Below are 17,653 nucleotides of genomic sequence, written 5' to 3' on the forward strand. Positions count from 1 at the left end.
ATTGAGATTAGACTCTCATGCTCTGTTGAAATAAAAATCCATAGTTTTCATTTTTTTGCTTCATTTATATGAGAAAAGGAGAAAGGGCCAATAGCCCCCCTTCAGACATCATAAGAAAACACACAGATAATGGTAGTTTTCAGACACCAAAGCTCAGAAAGACTACGGCGGGAGCCATCCCTTGGTAGGTAAGGCGATGAATTGGATTGTGGGGTTTGGGGAGGTGAGTGGCTTCCTTCTCGGGACACAGCGGCCAGCTGCAGACCTGTGTGTTCCACAGGACGGAGGGGTCCCGCGCAACGGCCCTGTGGTCACTGGGCTCAGGATCACGTGCAGTTGTGGGGAAGGAGGGGCCGTTTTCTCTTGCTGTGACTGGTTCCTCACTGGTGGTTGGAAGAGCTTACATGGCAAGGCGCAACACCAGAGCCACATCAGCAGAGAAAAAGCAGACCCCAGCCACTCAAAACTCCTCTCATGAGGAAGACAAGGGACAGGAGGGGCCGGCAGGGAGGACATAGGGCACACAGTACCCCGGTGCCCACGCCTGAGATCCTGAAGGGACCCGGGGCCCAGCTTCTCGGGCCTCAGGGCTTCCTTGCCGGGCTCCCTGTGCCCGCGCCTTCGGAAAGCGAGCTCAGCCTGGCTGTGATGCTGGCACCCCCCTCAGGCAGCCCCAGGACCTCCCGGGTGGCCCAAACCCCAGCTTCCCCCATGCCGCGTCTCTTCCCACTGTGGAGAAAATGAAAACCTGCAGCAACAGCCATGGGGCTTCCAGAGGGGACACAGGGGGTGAGCAGTGTGGCCGAAGGCCAGCAGGCCCCAGGCCATCAGTGTGCTGCCTCTGCAGGGTAGTGGCCAAGGGCCAGGCTTCCCACAGGCTGCCTGGATTGGAATCCCCGGTTTTCTTCATCGGGAGAATCTTCAAACCCATGTCCCAGGGCTGCAGGCGAGATTTCGTGGTGAGTCCTTGCCGTGCGCCAGGGACAGCCAGGACGTAGTGAATCTGAGCGCCTCAGCCTCTAAGAAGAGAGCTTCCCCCCAGGGTCCCTGCGGGGCTCTTGTTCTGAACCCCAGGTGGGCATGCACTTGACACCCTGCCAAGACTGCTCTGGCATGCTGTGCTCTGTGCAGGCTGTGGGGGTGGGACCGGCCCCTGCCCTCTCACTGCTACCTCACCAAGCTCCTTGCCTGCCGTGGGCCCCTCCCGAAAACACAGAGGTTCCCGCCAGCAGAACCCCCACTTCTGACGCCGTGACAAGATCCCAGGACTGCACCATGCGTCCACGGGCCTCGGATCTCTTTTCCTAACACTTTTGTACTCAGCTGGGGTTGTTTTTAGGGTGACCAGGCTTGGGTGGGTTTGTCAACTCTTTCTCAAGGGGAGAAAGGAGGTCTGAAATCTCTACTATTCAGACCACACAAGGAGGATTCTGGGAGAATTTCCTTAGCATGCCTGTACCCCAGGGACCAGCGTCATGGAGAAGATTCTGGGTGGGGAGGGGGCAGGTGGCAGAAGGTGAGGAAGTTTGGCATTGGGCTGGGCCAGCCCCAGGCCTGCCTGCCTTGCAGGGAGCTTCCTGTTCAGTTCCGGACTTAAAGGATTCAGCTGATGGAATCAGGGAACCAGGCTCTCTCGGACCACTTTTATTGTCAGTAAGAAACAGCAACACCCCCGAGATGATCCGTTCGAGAAGAGTAGCGAGTTGTGTGAGAAAATGTCAAGTACAAAACTGTTAACCAAAAATAAAATAAAAAAAAAAAGACTATGGAGAGGCTTTTCTTGTAAGTGCTAGGACTTAGGGGGATAAAAAAGGAAATAAAAACACAGCTCCTTATAACCTAAGAGCCTGGCCTTGAAACCTGGCCAAGACACTGGGGATGGCACCCTGGGGGGCAGCTGTCCCTGTGGGTCCTCGAGGCCGAAAGGCTTCCCACCCACCACCAGTGTCACAGCACCAGGTCATGCCAACTTGGCGGCCACTCGAGTTCTGGAGCCCGGCTGGCCCCTATGTCTGCTCTAAGTGAGGACACGGATGGTGACAGTCTCCCCGCTCTGTGAGGCTTCAGTGTCCCACGCTTCCCCTGCCCCTCTTCTCCGGGCTCCCCCGGCACAGCTGTGGTCAGTAACGTCTCACATGTCGGTGGGCACGAAGTCCGGGACCTGCTTGCCTTCTTCAGACGATTTGCTGGCCAGCTTGAGGGAGAAGAGAACGAACAGACACATCACCATGCTGGCACTGTCATGAGCACCACTGTGGGGCTTCCCAGGTCTAGCACAGGGGCCTCTACACTGGGCTGCCTCGACCTTGGGTTTAGCCAGAAAATCAGTAGGGGGTGGTGGTCTGAACACAGGCTTTGCACAGGGCAGGCACTAACCTAACTCCGTGAGCCTTAGAAAATTCTTGCCATTACTCTGTGAGATCAAATGGGACATTGTTTGGGAAGTGCTTAGCATGGAGTCTGACTCACTGCATGACTTTTATAGCAGCACAGCTCTGATTTAATATCACCTTGAGGGCTGTAGTGACATGATGCCTTTTTGATCTTCAGCAAAGACACATATGTCACAAAGGAGATGGGACCTGGAGACAGTGCTTGGACACTAACTTTTAATTTGTAGGGTTTTGTAATAGAAGTTGAATAGAACAATGCTTCCAAGGAGGAGCAAAGAAAGGCATTTTTAGTTTCCTAAGACAGCTGACTCTTGGGGCTCAGGCAGGAGAACCAAGGGCAGTGCAGGCCAGGGCCAGCCACCTACTGGTTCTGAGGTTTCAGGGGCTCCGCATGTCCTCCCAGCTGGGGACAGTCCTGGCTTGAGGGGCCTCAGTACATTCTGGACATTTCTGGACAATGTCCCTGTCCTTAAGCCTCCCTGGTAATGCTTCCCTGGGAATGATCATGTATGCACACACATGTACAGCCAAGCATACGGTGCACACACACACAGGTACACAGTGTACACAATGCATGTGTACACACATGCACAGTACAGTGTACACTGTGCACACACTTGCACACATACAGTGAATAAGGTGCATGCACATGGTACATGTAGAGTACAAAATGCACTTGCACACACACACAGAGCACATGCACACGTGTACACTATGCACTTGCACACGCAAACATAATGCACACATGCATATAGTGCACACCCGCACTCACGTCCTCATTTTCTGTTCTCTTCCTTTTTCCCCTCCCCACATCCTCCTTCCCTTCCTCCCGTCTGGGTCCTCACCATTGTCTTGAAGAATTGATTGACTTTCTTCCGTTTGAGCGTCTTCTTGTCACCATCTGAGAGATGCAGGAAGGTCTGGCTGAGGCGCGGTGATGTGTTGGCTTCATCCACCCCCTGCACTCCTGCCACTGACAGCGTGAGGGCTGGGAGGAGAGGGGAGAGCAGGACGTGAGTGGGCAGGGAAGAGGCAGTGCCCACGGGATGCAGGGTGACTAGGGGGAGGTGGATGGGAGGCGGGCAGGGGGCAGAGCCAGCCTCTGCATCACATATTGTGTATGCCCAGCAGAGGTGCCAGGCCTGTTTGCTGCCGTGCCAGGGGGAGTTGAAGCTGTCCTCTGGGGTGAGGCCTGCCAAACCCCACCGACAGTGGCTCTGCCTCCTGGCATGTGGTCCAAGCCCTGTCCCAGAGCACCTGGGCTGGAAACACGAGGGCTGAGGCGGGGGAGGCTCCCTTGCCACTCAGGCCCTGGCTCCCTTGGGGGCTCCAAGGGAGGGGGAGACGATGTGAGCTCACTCTTTCTATACCACCCAAGACCAACAACCTGCTATTCTCACTTCCCCCAAGGCAGTGGACATGATCCTGCATCACCTGGGGCAGGGGTGGGGCTTGCCTCCTGCTCACAGACCCAGCCTGGAGCCAGAGAGACCTGAAAACCCAGCGACCTCTTGTTGGTAAAACAGCAGAAAGGGGTTGGGGCTGTGGCCGAGTGGGTAAAGCCGCTGCTTGCAATACCAGCATCCCATATGAGTGTTAGGTTCGAGTCCCAACTGCTCCACTTCCTACCTGGCTACCTGCTAATGGCCTGAGAAAAGCAGCAGAAGATGGCCCAGCCCAGCCCTGGCTGTTGCGGCTATCTGGGGAGTGAACCACTGGATAAAGATTCTCTCTCTCTCTCTGCCTACCCCCCACCTCTTTGTAATTTTTACTTTCAAATAAATAAAATAAAATAAATACTTGAAGCAAAACTAAAAACCAGCAGCAGGCGTGCAGAGGTCCATGGCCACGAGACCATCAATGAGGAGGACACGGTTTGTGCTCACTCAGACGCTACAGCCGAGGCTGCGTGGAGGAGCTGCCTGCGAGGTGCCGCTCGGCAGTGCTTAGGGGCCAGCTTCTGCACCAGCTGGTGACAAGCAGGAGCCTGACATCCCCGGTGCCTCCGTTTCCCCATCCACACAATGGGCAAATGACACTATCTACTCCATAGGAGTGGGCTGCGGCACGAGTGGAATAATGAAGGGGTGGCAATCAGGGCAGGGCCTGACCCCGGCCAGCGCTCGGCTGCGACAGCTGTCGCTGCAGTGAGCGAGCTGCCCACTTCCACGGGGGCAGCACCAGCTCCGTCTTGTTCTTGTCTGCCTGGCTCTTGGCACTTGGAGCAGTGGTCCCTGAGAACTGGCTGCATACTGGGGGGGCGGGTTGTGCTCCCGGGGGTGTGGGGCCCCTGTTAGGACTCCAGGTCCCCCTGTGTACCAGGAGCCTCGTCACTGGACCAGCAGTGTGCAGGGGAGGGAAATGGGCAACATCTCCACACCAGACCCTCCACAGCTGAAGCCAGGGCAGCAATTTCTGTTCATCCCAGAACTCTTCCAAGTCTGCAAAGGAGCCACTGGCCTTCGGGGCATACCAAGGACAGACTTCTGGCTTGGGGCAGGCCTGGCTAACAGAGACTGCAGGGCCATGGCTGCACCAGGCGTGTGTAGATGTGAGAGAGATGGAAGGCAGGGCTTGTGAGCGGAGCCCGGGGTGCCCAGGATGTTCAGCCCACTCTGCTCCATGGCATGGTCCCCCCCCCCATTCTCCACCTGCCAGGCTGGTGGCCTGCACTCCCCCATGCTGGTGGGGGCAGGTACATACCTGGGATGGTGGGCATGGACTGGCTGGCAAAGCTCATCTGGGAGAGGATGGACGCCCTGAGTGGGACAGCTGCGTGCTCCGAGAGGTTGGTGTCACTCATGAACTCGTGCTTCCTGGAAAGCTGGAGGAATGCACACACACACACACACACAAAACCATGGAGGCTTAGCATGAGGCAGATACAGGCCCTGAAAGGTCGGGAACAAAGGCTTGGCATGGGTTCTGTAGACCCAGCTGCAAGTTCATCTAGCTATTCCTTGCCAGCTGGCCATGCACGGTTGCACAGGTTGCATAGTATACAATGCCAGGCAGTGGGGGGGGGGGGCATTAATTTAGACTATTTTGTGAATGGTGCTCCTTAGAACCACAAAATATGGAAAACATTTCTATCCTTTTCCCCCTAGAAACATCCCCCTGGGAAGTCTGTGGAATTTCTTTCTTTCCCAGAAGCACCTGAGCGGGCCCATGCCAGGACAGTTACTCCCTCTTCCTCTTCCTGGCTCCCAGAACACTCCCTACAAAACTCTCTATCCCAGGGAAAAGCTGAGATTGAAGCCAGGGCTGTCTGACTCAAAGCCTCATTATTTAAGTGGTTATTGGTGGACAAGACGGAAGCTCTCAAAGCCGGGGAGGTGGGCTTTGCATGTCTGCACCCCTCCCTGGGCTCCTGGTGCATGGCAGGGGCTCAGTGGAGCCGCCCATGTCAGTGGCTAGAATTGCCCTGGCGGGTGGCACCGAGGCACAGCAGGTTACGCTGATGCCTGTGACTCCCGCGTTCCACATCACAGCGCAGTGGAAGATGGCCCGAGTACTTGGTCCCCTGACACCTATGTGGGAGACCCAGATGGAGTTAAGGACTCCTGGCTTTGGCCTGGCCTAGCCTGGGCTGTCGTGGCCATTTGGGGAGTGAACCAGCAGATGGGAGATCTCCCTCTCTGTGTCTCTCTCTCTCTCTTTGATGCTCTCTCAGATAAGTAAATAAATCTGAAAAAAACAGAAGAATCATCCTGTGTGTGGGGACAGAGGGCAGATGTAAGGACACGTGGCCCACTCCTGGGCGGGCTGCCCTCCTGTTCCATGGGTGACAGGCTGCTTGTCCCCAGCCTGGCACAGCCCGGTGTGCTGGTGGAAGGACTCACAGGCTCTGGAGCCCCTCAGCCTGGGTTCTAGCCCCAGCTCTGAGATGTCCCGGGCGCGCCAACTGCACGGGCACGAGCGCAGGCCGGACCTTTCCTGCTCTCTGGATGCCGCCTCCGCAAGTCTCGCTGCCCGGCGGAAGCGAGGCTCGCAGGCCCCTGCGCCTGGCCGGGTCGGGGAGGCCACCTGCTCACCCGCTTCAGTTCCGACTCGGCCGCGGCCTTCTCGTCCGCGAACACCACGCTGCTCCTCTTCGACCTCTTCCTGGAGCGCCGCAGCTTGACCTCCGGCAGCGTGCTTCCCGGCGAGATGGGCTCCTCCGGCTCCGCTCTGGGAGTCCTGGGTGCTGCCAGTTCCAGGTCGAAGCTGCAGGGCAAGAGGCACGGCCGTGGGAACCGCTTTGCAGAGACCCCAGGGGCCGGGGGGCACCTGCACGCTGACTGAGCTATCACAGCAGGGTCAGGCATAGACCTTTACCTGGTGGCAAATTCAGAGTGCCACCTGCCTAATCTCAAGCCTTCGAAACACAGAGTGAAAGGAGAGTGACGTATAAACAAGAAAGACTGGCATTGAGGAGATAAAATTGGTTGAAACTATGGATCTGGGTTCAAATCCAGACACGGTCACTTTTTAGCTGAATGAGTTTGGATAAATTACTCAAATTTTCCAAGCCATTATTTCCTTTTATAGTCAACAGGGATTTTTATGTAGCCACCTTGAAAATGGCCGTGCGATGAGGCTTGAGGAACCATCAGTGTGTGGTTGGCAAGCGATAGGGGCTGGGTTATTCATGGGGTCTGTAATTGGAGCAGTGGAGTTGGGCAGGGTACAGCTGGAGGACCCCGGCAGAGGCGTGGGTGGGTGCAAAGGAGCTCTGAGATGGGACAGCCCAGCCTGCTGGGAGGAGCTGGCCCCATCAGAGGTGAGAAGATTCCAGATGAATGCAAGCTTGGTGAGGAGCTCTGGCTGGCTGGCGGAGGTCACCGCCTGGGCCTGAGGCCAGCAGGTGAGTCCTGCCCGGTCCTCAGAAAAGCGCACTCTGCCCGCCTGAGCCCCATACAGTAATGGCGCCGGTTCAGTGAGGCCCCTGATGGGGGCAAGGAGGAGGTGGGAGGGAGGCTGCTGGGGAGGACAGAGGAGGCGGGGTTGTTCAGGGGCTGGGCTGGGGAGGCAAGGGGAGCAGGCGGCTGCCTGGCGGACAGGGGCTGACCTCTCAGAGGTGGCCTTGCTGGGGGTGCTGCAGTCAGAATTCATGGAAGCCAGAGAGATGATGGACATCTGCCTGTAGGAACGCAGCATGGACCTGGGGCGGCCCACGCGCCTGTCGTCGAAGTCGGGCTGCGGGTGGGAGAACAGCGCGGTTAGCCATGGAGCCGGGGTCGTGCGGCCTCAGCTGCCCCGCTGCCTCGCTCTGCACCTGGGTAGGGTGGCATGGTGAGGCCGAGCAGGGCACCTGCACAAAAGCTTCGCCCTGGCTCAGGCCAGCGGCTTGATGCGGAATAAAGGACCTGCCTGGTCTGTGTCCTTGGTTCCTGGGAGGTCATCTCCAAGGCCTTGGAATGTTGCATGGAGTAGTGACGTCTTTCTGACTTGGTGCTAATGAGGTGGCTTGGGATGTGGACTGGCCATGCCAGAAAGACCAACTGTGTCATTATAGGGCTGGGGTTTGAAGCCACACCGTATCAGCTCAACGGCCAGTGTGGGGGTGGGAGCTGGAGACTGACACAATCATGTGGCCAGCGATCCAATCATGACTGAGTGATGAAAGCCCAATGAAAGCTCTGGGTGCTCAGGCTGGGGTGGCCTTCCCTGATGGTTCTCATCCATCAGCGTGTCACAGGAGGATGTGCCCTTGGGACATAGTAGCCTGGGACCCCCCAGGCCTCACCATAGGCATGTCTTCATCAGGTTGGTCCTAATTTGTATCCTACAGGGAAATCACAGTACTTTCCTGGGTTCTGTGAGGCGCTCTAGTGAATTATCAAACCTGAGGGGGAAGAGGGAAACTCTGAATTTGTAACCAGCTGGGCAGCAGTGTGGGTGGCTTGGGAGCCCTGGAACTTGGGGTGGCATCTGGTTGAGGGAGCCTTTGGAGAACTGTGGTCTAACCTGTGAAATCTGACCTGAGTCCAGGTGGGCAGATTGGAATTGCATTACAGGGGTTTATGAAGGGAGTTAAAAGAGGAAACTTGGGTCATAGAAAAAGCCCTTGAACCAAAAGACAGGAGACCTGAATTCAGTTCTAGATTCTTCTAGAATTCAGTTTTCCCACCTGTAAAGTGAGAAGGTTAGGACAGATGGTGTAAGGGACTGTGCAGCTGTGACTTTTTAGGATTCCATTCTGGGGGGGAAGAAGATACAGACATCTTTATCTAGTGGCCAAGGGCAGTGGCTTTGGAGCCAGAGCCAGGTACACATCCTGACCTCACTCACCTGCTGTGCAGCCTTTGCTAAGTTACTTGACATCTCCAAACCTCCAAAAAAATATGAGGGTTAAAAAAACCACTCTTACCCTGCAGATCTGTTTAAGAGGATTAAATGACCCAGTTGATGTCAAGTGCTTAGATCAACTCTGGCATATAGCAGGTGCCTCCTAAATGTAGTTTGTATCACTGAGTCACTGGTGTTTACACAGTCCTGATTTATGACTGGTGCTGATTAGGCTGTGACTCCTGAGAGACCCAGTTTACAGGAAGGTCCCCATGGATCAGCTCCAACAAAGCTGGACACCTGCCCCTCCTCTTCGGAGATGGGTGCCTTGGCTGGGTCCCCTCTTGCTCCATCCCCGTTGCTCTCTGCCACTCCCTGCTCCACTTCACCCCCTTGCAGCCCCAGGACCACCGTACCATTTCTCTGACACCATATTCCTTCTCCACCTTCACTTTCAGGTTCTTGAAACATTCTTCCATCCGGTCATGGAAGGGCCGCAGGTTTTCAGACACCCTTTTCTCATGGATCTTAATCCCAGCTCCCAGGAAGGGGATCTAGAAAGAGAAAAGGTAAAGGACGAGCCGAAGTCTGACCATGACCCAGCCCACCAAGGTGGCTGGTGTCAAGTCTGCCTGTGCAGAATTCATCCTCGAGAGCCCCAGGGTCTGCAGAGACCTGCACTCAGGGCCCGGCTGTGAGAGATAGGAAGTTGCAACCTTGGGGAAGGGCTGGGTCCTCCCACCCCATCAGATCCTCCATGCCGGGGGAACACCTCTTCCTTGTAGAATTTACTGAGGGATGGAGTGCAGGGACCAGAGGACAGGAACTTCCTTTGCTCTGAGTTAGAGCTTGGCCTGACATGTTCTGGGAAATGCAAAGTGGAAGAAGGAATGTTGGAATCCGGGAGACAGAAGGGAAGAGTTAGGAGGAAAAGGAGGAGTGGCTCCAGCCTCATCCTACAACATGGAGATCCAATTAACGTTCTATGGCTGTTGAAGAAAGCCATGAGTGTGTTAATATCACAAAATTAACCAGAGAAATAGTTTTTAGAAAGTGATGTGAAAAGCTTGGGTAGCCGAGGGAACAGGGGAGGACTGATGTGGGTTAGCTGAAGTCTTCTTCATCCACCGAGGAGATCAATGGCTACTGTTTACACGGCAGGTATGCCAAGGGAGAAGGTCAGTCGTGTGGCCTCAGGGAAGCATAACGCTGGAAGCAAAGGAATAAAGTGTGGATTATTTTGGGAAAACAGGTAACACTTCCATAATGGTGACATAGACGTTTCTACCTTTCTCTGGGGGTCTCCCTGGAACAACAGGTGAAGCAGAAAGTAAAATCTTGTGTGAAATTTAGAGATACATGTGATCCTGACTCACTGATGGAAGTTGGGTCGAAAATGGAAACTGGCCTTTCAAAGCAGAGGAGGGACATGGTGATAGAGGAGTCTGTCCTGCCTCTGGGAAGCCAGGGGGAGCTCAGGGGTTGGAGGCACCAGGTATCAGGAGAAGGATAGGGAGAGTTGAGGGGCTGAGTGCAGAGGGATGGGTTCAATTTCTGTAGCGGAAGCAGTTCGAGCACCGGGTGCCTATGTTCCCATTTCCCTGGGAAAGTTGATCCTCTAGTATGATTAGAATAAGCTGCTCTGGGTCCAGAGGCACCAGGCACAATAGAGGTGAAGATGAGGAGCCAGAAGGGAAACAGGGGACTGCAGGGAAAACCTGCATGGGGATAGTGAGATCCGCATTTCTGATCCCTAAACGCGTGGCAGCACTGCACCCGCAATGTCCTCCTGTGGAACAATGGGAGGATTGGCCTCTGGGGAAAGTGAATGGTCTCGTGTCAAGACAGATGCTGTGGGCCATTCAGTTACCGCAGGGCTGTGCCATTCAGCTGTCAGGGCCCTGCCCCAAGTGCACAGATTTCCACTTCGCCTCACCCTTAGCTGAGAAGTCTACCAAGCATCAGCAGACATTGGAGGAAATTCTCCACTCTGAGAGAAAAGACAAGAAGGAAGAGGAAGGAAAGAACAAAGGAATGAATGAGAAAGCTTACTAGAAACAGAGAATCTACTGAGTCAAACCAAATATTATTATTATTATTATTTTTGACAGGCAGAGTTAGACAGTGAGAGAGAGAGAGAGAGACAGAGAGTAAGGTCTTCCTTCCGTTGGTTCACTCCCCAAATGGCTGTTACGGCCTGCGCACTGCGCCGATCTGAAGCCAGGAGCCAGTCTCCCATGCACATGCAGGGGCCTAAGCACTTGGGCCATCTTCCACTGCCTTCCCAGGCCACAGCAGAGAGCTGGACTGGAAGAGACTGGGACAGAATCTGGCTCCCCAACATGGACTAGAACCTGGAGTGCCGGCGTCGCAGGCGGAGGATTAGCCTAGTGAGCTACAGCACCGGCCCCAAATATTATTTTTTTAAAAAATTTAATTAATATATAAACGAGAGCTCCTCCATCCATGGGGAAAATATAAGGATTTTGCCTAAAATCAGGGATGATAATGAATGAGGGATGATACTACATATAAAAAGCAGTGAGATTTAGTTAAAGTTGTAAACAGACACAAACTTACAGCTTTTGTTTTACATACTAGAAAAGACAGAAAATTGATTAAAAACCCCTCTGAAATTATTAATAAAATCAAGTACAAAGACATTTAAAGCAAATGAAATCCAAAGAAAGCAAAAGGAAGAAATAAGAGTAGACACGAATGAAAAAGAAGACACACTCACAACAGGGCACCAACCAAGCCAATGGTTGAGTCTTTTAAAAGATACAGCACTGATAAAAAAAATACTGATTGTGAAAACATGGGCTGTATTAATAATTATCAACATCAGGGTTGAAAAAGAAGTATCATTATGGGAAATACAAACATAAAATATCATAAGAAGCTTTATAAAAAAAGTTTATGTCAATAAATTTAAAACCTAGATACAAGGGACAAACTGCTAGAAAAACACAATTTACTGAAAAGGCGTAAAAGAAATAGAAAATCTGAATACTCTTAAAGAAATTGGGTGCATATTTTAAAGCAGTCCTGGCTCGTATGGCTTCACTGACAAATTCTAGCAAACTTTTAGGGGCTAAATAAATACCAACTATATACAAACTTTTCCAAAACTTGCAATCTCCAGCTTACTTTTTAAGGCTAGGATAACTCTGTTATAAACATTGAACAAGGATATTATAAGAAAGGAAAATGACAGGCTAGTAGCTCTTTTGAGCGTTGATACAAAAATCCTAAAGAACACATTTTCAAGAGAATTCAGCAACACTTAATAACACACAATGACCAAGTATTTATTTCACTTGAGGAGTCCTTAAAAAAAGCTCACGGAAAATGTGTACTGTGAAAAAGCTATGCATGTATGTAAACATTTTTTGCACCAAAATAAACATCTTTTAATTCCATTTTCTTGTGAACTTTTTGAAGTACCCTCACACAAGCTTGGTTTACTATTCTAAAATCAGCTGATATGATTTATTATGTTAACAGAAAAAAAGAGAAAAATAATATAACCATCTGAATAGATACAGAAAAAGCATCTGATAAAACTAAAACCCCTCTAATGATGAACTAGGAAACCAGGCATGGAACGGAAGATCTCTAAACGATCACATTCTGTGAAATACTGATTTCCCTGATGCTGGGTTCTCTTCTACTCATCAGTGCAAACAAGGTGAGGAAAACAACTAAACGGTGTAAGATTGGAAAATAAGTCCGACTTTGTATAAAATCATGTCATCTGCTAATATACAAAGAACATTTAAAAGAATCTTTATTTTCATTTATTAAGTATACTGCAGTGCCTGGGCTCAAGACCCAACTACCCTGCTTCCAATCCAGCTTCCTTCTAATGTGCACCCAGGGTAGCAGCAGATGATGGTTTAAGTAGTCCCCACCCACTGGGAGACCTGGATGGAGTTCTGGGCTCCTGGCTTCAATCTGGCCCAGCCCTGGCTGTTATAAGCATTTGGGTAATGAACTAGCAAATGAGAGACATCTCTCTACCTATCTCTCTGTATTTCTCTATATGCCCTTCAAATAAAAGGAAAATAAATGTTACAATTAAAGAAAAAAAAGTAAGCAGACAAGCCACAGACCATGAAAGATTTGTGCTACACATGTATTTGACAAAGGATTTATATCTAGAATATGTAAACACCTATAAGTCAATAACACAAGGGTAATTTAACATAAGATTTGAATAAGTATTTCACAAAAGCATTAGCCAATTAGCCAAAATGAAAAGTGCTAACACCATTGCTCATGAAGGAAATGCGAATTACAACTAGACTGAGATCCTACCAGAAGGACTAAAATTAGCAGTCACATATCAAGTATTAGTGAGAACGTGGAGCACTCCAGACTCTGTGAAGCTGCTGGCTGATGCGGAAATGGGTTCAGTGACTTCGGAAAACTCTTCCTGTGTTCAGTAAGGCTACGTGTGTGGGGGCCGGCAGTCCCACTACTGGACACACAAGTACGCGGAGCAAACGACAGGGACACAAAGGCTCATAGCAACTCTACTCATGACACACGAAAGCTAAAGACAACCCAAGTGTCCACAGGCAGGAGAACGAACAAATACACGGGTATATTATTGGTATATTGTATATCTGTGCAACAGATGACACTTAGAAACGAGGAAGTCAAACTTCTGATATATATACAACAACTTAGATCGATGTCAAAGGCGTCATGTTGAGCAAAAGAAGCCAGACTCACAATAGCACCTACCGCATGATGCAATTTATAACAATGTCAAGAACAGGCAAAACTACCCTGTGGTGATTGAAGCTTGGCAGAATCTATCAAAGCTAAATATTTTCATACAACGAAGCAATCCTCTGCCTAGCTATATCCCAAGACTGTGCCTATGTATACCAGAAAGACATGTACAAGGATGTTCAGAACAGCCCCCAACCTGCAATCAACCCAATCCTCCATTAGCAGAAAAATAAATGCATATATTCTGATATAGTTATACAATCTAGCTAAATGGACTACATAAAGCTATGAAGAGAGAGACAGAGTTCCCACCTGCTGGTTTAGTCCCCAAATGCCAGCGTTGGTTAGGGATGGGCAAGGTCCCCATTAACAGGAAGCTGGAGTCATGAGCAGGAGTTCAGAACTGAGCCAGGGTACTTCTACCTGGGACTTGGGCATCCCGACTGCTAGGATAAATGCCCACTCCCAGTGAGCTGTGTACCTTCTATGTGTACATCTCTGTATGCCATATTGCACAGCAAAATGTTTAAGAGAATGTGTTATAGATATCTTTCCATAACAATTAATATAGAAGAAGCCTTTGCAAGGGGAAAAAACTAAGAAGCTACTAATCTTGGAATCTGTGAGATCATGCACACAAAATGTATCTGGAAGTTTCAGCATGTGTGGGATCGTCAGAAGTATAAGGACATTCCTGTCTGTAACCTAAGGTTCCCATGTTTTGAGAAAATTCAAAGTGTGTCTGGATGTGCAATACCAAGATGGAATCTAGAATTAAACTTCAAGCAGCAGGGAGCAGGCCCACTGTCATCCGCACCATATCTCTGTTGCCTGGCACCAAGCACAGTAAGTACAGGTTCTAAGAACGAGTGGCACAGAATGCGTGAGGAGCAGCCAATTTGTAGTGTACAATAATGTCAAGAGGTTCGGGTGGGTGTTTGGTGCAGTAGGTAAGCTGCCACTTGGGACACAGCCTATGTCTGAACACCTGGATTGCTGTCATTCTAGCTTCTTGCTAAGGTGCACCCTGGGAGGCAGCAGGTGATGGCCATGTTCTTGGGTCCCTGACACCCATTTGGGAGACCCAGATTGAGCTCCAGACTCCTGACTTCAGCCTGGCCCAGCCCCAGGTCTTGGGGAGCTCTTTGGGAGTGAATCGGCAGATGAAGGATGTTTCTCTCTCTCTCTCTCTCTCTCTCTCTCTCTCTCTTTCTCTTCCTCCCTCCCTTCTCCCTCTCTCTCTTCCTCTCTTCCATTCTTTCATATATAGACAAATAAAAATGTAAAAAAAATTATGTAAAAAGGCTGCCTCCAATGTGAGCAGGGTGGTATTTTTTGAGCACGGGTTCCCAGAGTTAGTGTGCCTGTGCTCTGGGTGGGAGAGACAAGGGCCATGGTGGTCTCCTTTGGGGGTTAAAATGGGTCTCTTGAGCACAATGGCCTCAGGACCCAGGGTGCCGTTAAAGAGAAGATGGCCACTAGGGGGTGCTGTCTAAAGGCACCTAGCTAAGGACTCTCAGAAGCAGTAAGATCTGGTAAGGTGTTTTCAAAGGCTCCCTTCTTTGCTTGTAGTACCCCTGAAATCAATTACAAGATTCTGAATTTTCTTAGAAGGCACAACCTGGTATTAACTTTGTGCAATGAGGCTGAAGTCCATTTTTTTGAGTGCAGTGCTGTTCCTTGATGGGAAGAGGTACCCAACAGAGAGGCCCAGGGCAGCAACATGGGTTGAGGGTGACCCCCAACAGCTAAGTGAATTTGTGTGACCTGTGGCACCCTGCAGATACCTGTGGATGGGAACCAAGCAAAGCCGGGTTTCGCTGCTTCCCACCCTGGGGGTGGTGAGAGAGCAGCCAGCATCGTGATTTGAATATTAAAGGGCACAGTGACCCCAGAAGCCTATAGACCTTGTGGATTACTTGGGTTTCACAGGTGGTACATGGTAAAGAGGGAGAGAAAATTCCAGACACGTGAAATGCATTCAGGAAAGTGCGTCTGTGCGGCGCTGAGTGTTTCATTTTTAAAGCCCCACTTTGCATAAATTGGCAGAGGCAGAGCAGGACCTGAATTAGGAATCCTTATTTTAAGAAAAGAGGCTGCACCCAATGCTTCTCATTCCCTGATTTCCCCAGAGTAACAAAAACTCCCTTCCACAAAGGCTGGCTTTTCTTTGCACAGTGACTGGCAAGAAGGGAGGGGGGAGGGAGGAGGACAGCCAGCTGCAAGTGACTGCTCCTGCCCTGTGCCTGCTGCTGCCTCCTCTCCAGCTCTGTCCCCTGGGGTCCACTTCTGGGGTCTGCGGTGCGGGTGGTCTGCAGAGAGCCCCAAGCAGGCAGGTGTCTGAGGAGGGGGCCGCGCAGGCCTGCAGGGAGGGCCTGCTCCTTTACAAACTTCCCTGAGCCATCTAGCAGGCTGTGTTCTGCAGGGAGAGGGAGGACTAGAGGACTAGAGGATGGGGGAGGAAGAGGAAGAGAAGTCCTGAGAGCAGTGAGCTGCGGGGTGGGGGGAAGGGCAATAAAGGAATGGAACTGGGTGGGGGGGAGCAGAGACCGAGGCAAGGAAAGGAGGAAAGAGTGCAAGGGAACAAGGGGGCTCCTGGGAGAGGAGGCAGGCGCAGGTGTCACTGGGCCTGGATCTGGAGTGCTGAGCAGCAGCCTGCGGGAGACCAGACCCTCTGACTAAGAACTAAGTAGACAAAGGCCTCCATGACTTTCCCTACCTGATATCCATCTGAGCCTTATCAGCAACAAACTGGGTCAGCCGGAGGAGGAGGAGGGGGTGGGGCGGGGCCCATATCTGCTGTGACTTGATTGGTGTGTGCTTGGTAGGGGGTGGGGGAGGTGGTGGTGGGTGGGTGTGTGTGTGAGGGGGGTGCCTGGTTTTCATCTCAGTCCCACTGTGAAAAACCATTTCCTGAGTTCAACATCAATCGGATGAAGCGGTCTTAGCGAAACCCAGCACAGCACTGCTGTCAGGCACCTGTGCAACTCCCAAGGCGAGATGCCCCAAATCTCTGTTTCAAGATAAGCCTGTGCAGGTGTGAGAGTCAGAAGAGGGGCGGAAAGAGGGGGGCAAGGGAAGGGCCCGTTGGATCAGGCCAAGGCAGGCAGGAACCAGGGAAGGGAGAAGGGCCAGATGTCCCGCCCATGGCCCCGCCCTGCCTTACCTGCCATGCAATGAGGTCCTTGAGGTGGCTCAGCTTGTCCTGGTCCTCGGGGTGGTCCCTGGTGTACTCCTCCGTGAAGAAGGCCTGGGGAGCACAGACAGGAGTGGGCTGTTTCCTGTTGCTTTGGTATGGATCCCACAACCCATCTCTTGAGCGCTGGGAGATCTGGTTTGAGAGGGGCAGGGATGAGGCCACGGGTGTTCGGCTAGTGCACTGTCTGGGCCTGTGGGGACCGACAGTGTTTCCTCCTCCTGGGCGCTCAGCTCAGCACCCACTGGGAGGGGGATGCAAACTCCAGGGAAGTGGTTCCCAATGTGAGGCTCCACCAGGCCAGAACCACCTAGGAACTTAATAGAGATGCAAATTCTCTGACCCCCAGCCCAGGCCTGCTCAATCAGAAGCTTCCGGGAAAGGGGGGCTGAGGCCTAGGTGTGAAGAAGCCTGTAGGGGATTCAGGTGCACCTGCAGGGGTGAGGACGTTGCTCTGAGGCAGTGAACTTAGTAAGGGCCTGCACCTGGGGGACGTGTCCAGCTCGTCTCCACCTCCCCTCACTGCCAGTGACCCTGGCAGCTCCCCAGCTCCTGCCAGGGCTCAGGTCCTTACTGTGCACACATACGGACAGATCTATCATGTCAGTCCTCAAGGTGGGCCAGGGGTTACCAACGAATGCTGTGGGGTATCTGAGGATGGCTGGAAGGAGGGATTGTGTGTCTGGAAATACTCTCCATGAACCACACGCCTGCGCTCTGTTCGTAGCGCTACATGCATGAATGGCATAGGAAAGATAACAAAGGCATTCATCATGAGAATTAATAGAATGAGGAGTCTATTGTTCCATCAGGGTCTGCATGCTGAAAACAAGTAAGGACTTTGTATCGGACTTCAACGCCAGTGAAAGTGCTACCTCCCTATTTGGGAAATTAGTATTTGTTTTTTCTCCAGCAGATACTGCGACTTATATAACTGATGGCTTTTCACTTTTTGCCATGGACACCAGGAAGCTCAAACATGAAATCTGGTCTCAGATGAGTGGGGCTTTCTGAAGGGACCATATGATTTGCATATGTAGCTTCTCACCCC

At 51.8% G+C, this 17,653-nt stretch overlaps 1 protein-coding gene across 1 annotated transcript in view; it reads right to left on the minus strand.

The window, feature by feature from the left end:
- Nucleotides 1–1,652: 1,652 nt before the first annotated feature.
- The window catches only part of DOCK2 (dedicator of cytokinesis 2), a 439,395-nt gene continuing 423,394 nt past the window's right edge, over nt 1,653–17,653 (minus strand). Inside the window, exons 46-52 of the mRNA XM_062189655.1 lie at nt 16,573–16,656; nt 9,080–9,217; nt 7,444–7,571; nt 6,428–6,599; nt 5,097–5,217; nt 3,239–3,381; nt 1,653–2,194 (exon numbers count right to left, since the gene is read on the minus strand). Coding sequence (XP_062045639.1) covers nt 2,132–2,194; nt 3,239–3,381; nt 5,097–5,217; nt 6,428–6,599; nt 7,444–7,571; nt 9,080–9,217; nt 16,573–16,656 — 849 coding nt within the window. The 3' untranslated portion in view covers nt 1,653–2,131. The remainder of the gene's footprint in view (nt 2,195–3,238; nt 3,382–5,096; nt 5,218–6,427; nt 6,600–7,443; nt 7,572–9,079; nt 9,218–16,572; nt 16,657–17,653) is intronic.

This window comes from Lepus europaeus, chromosome 4 (genome assembly GCF_033115175.1).
Source record: "Lepus europaeus isolate LE1 chromosome 4, mLepTim1.pri, whole genome shotgun sequence".
NCBI lineage: Eukaryota > Metazoa > Chordata > Mammalia > Lagomorpha > Leporidae > Lepus > Lepus europaeus.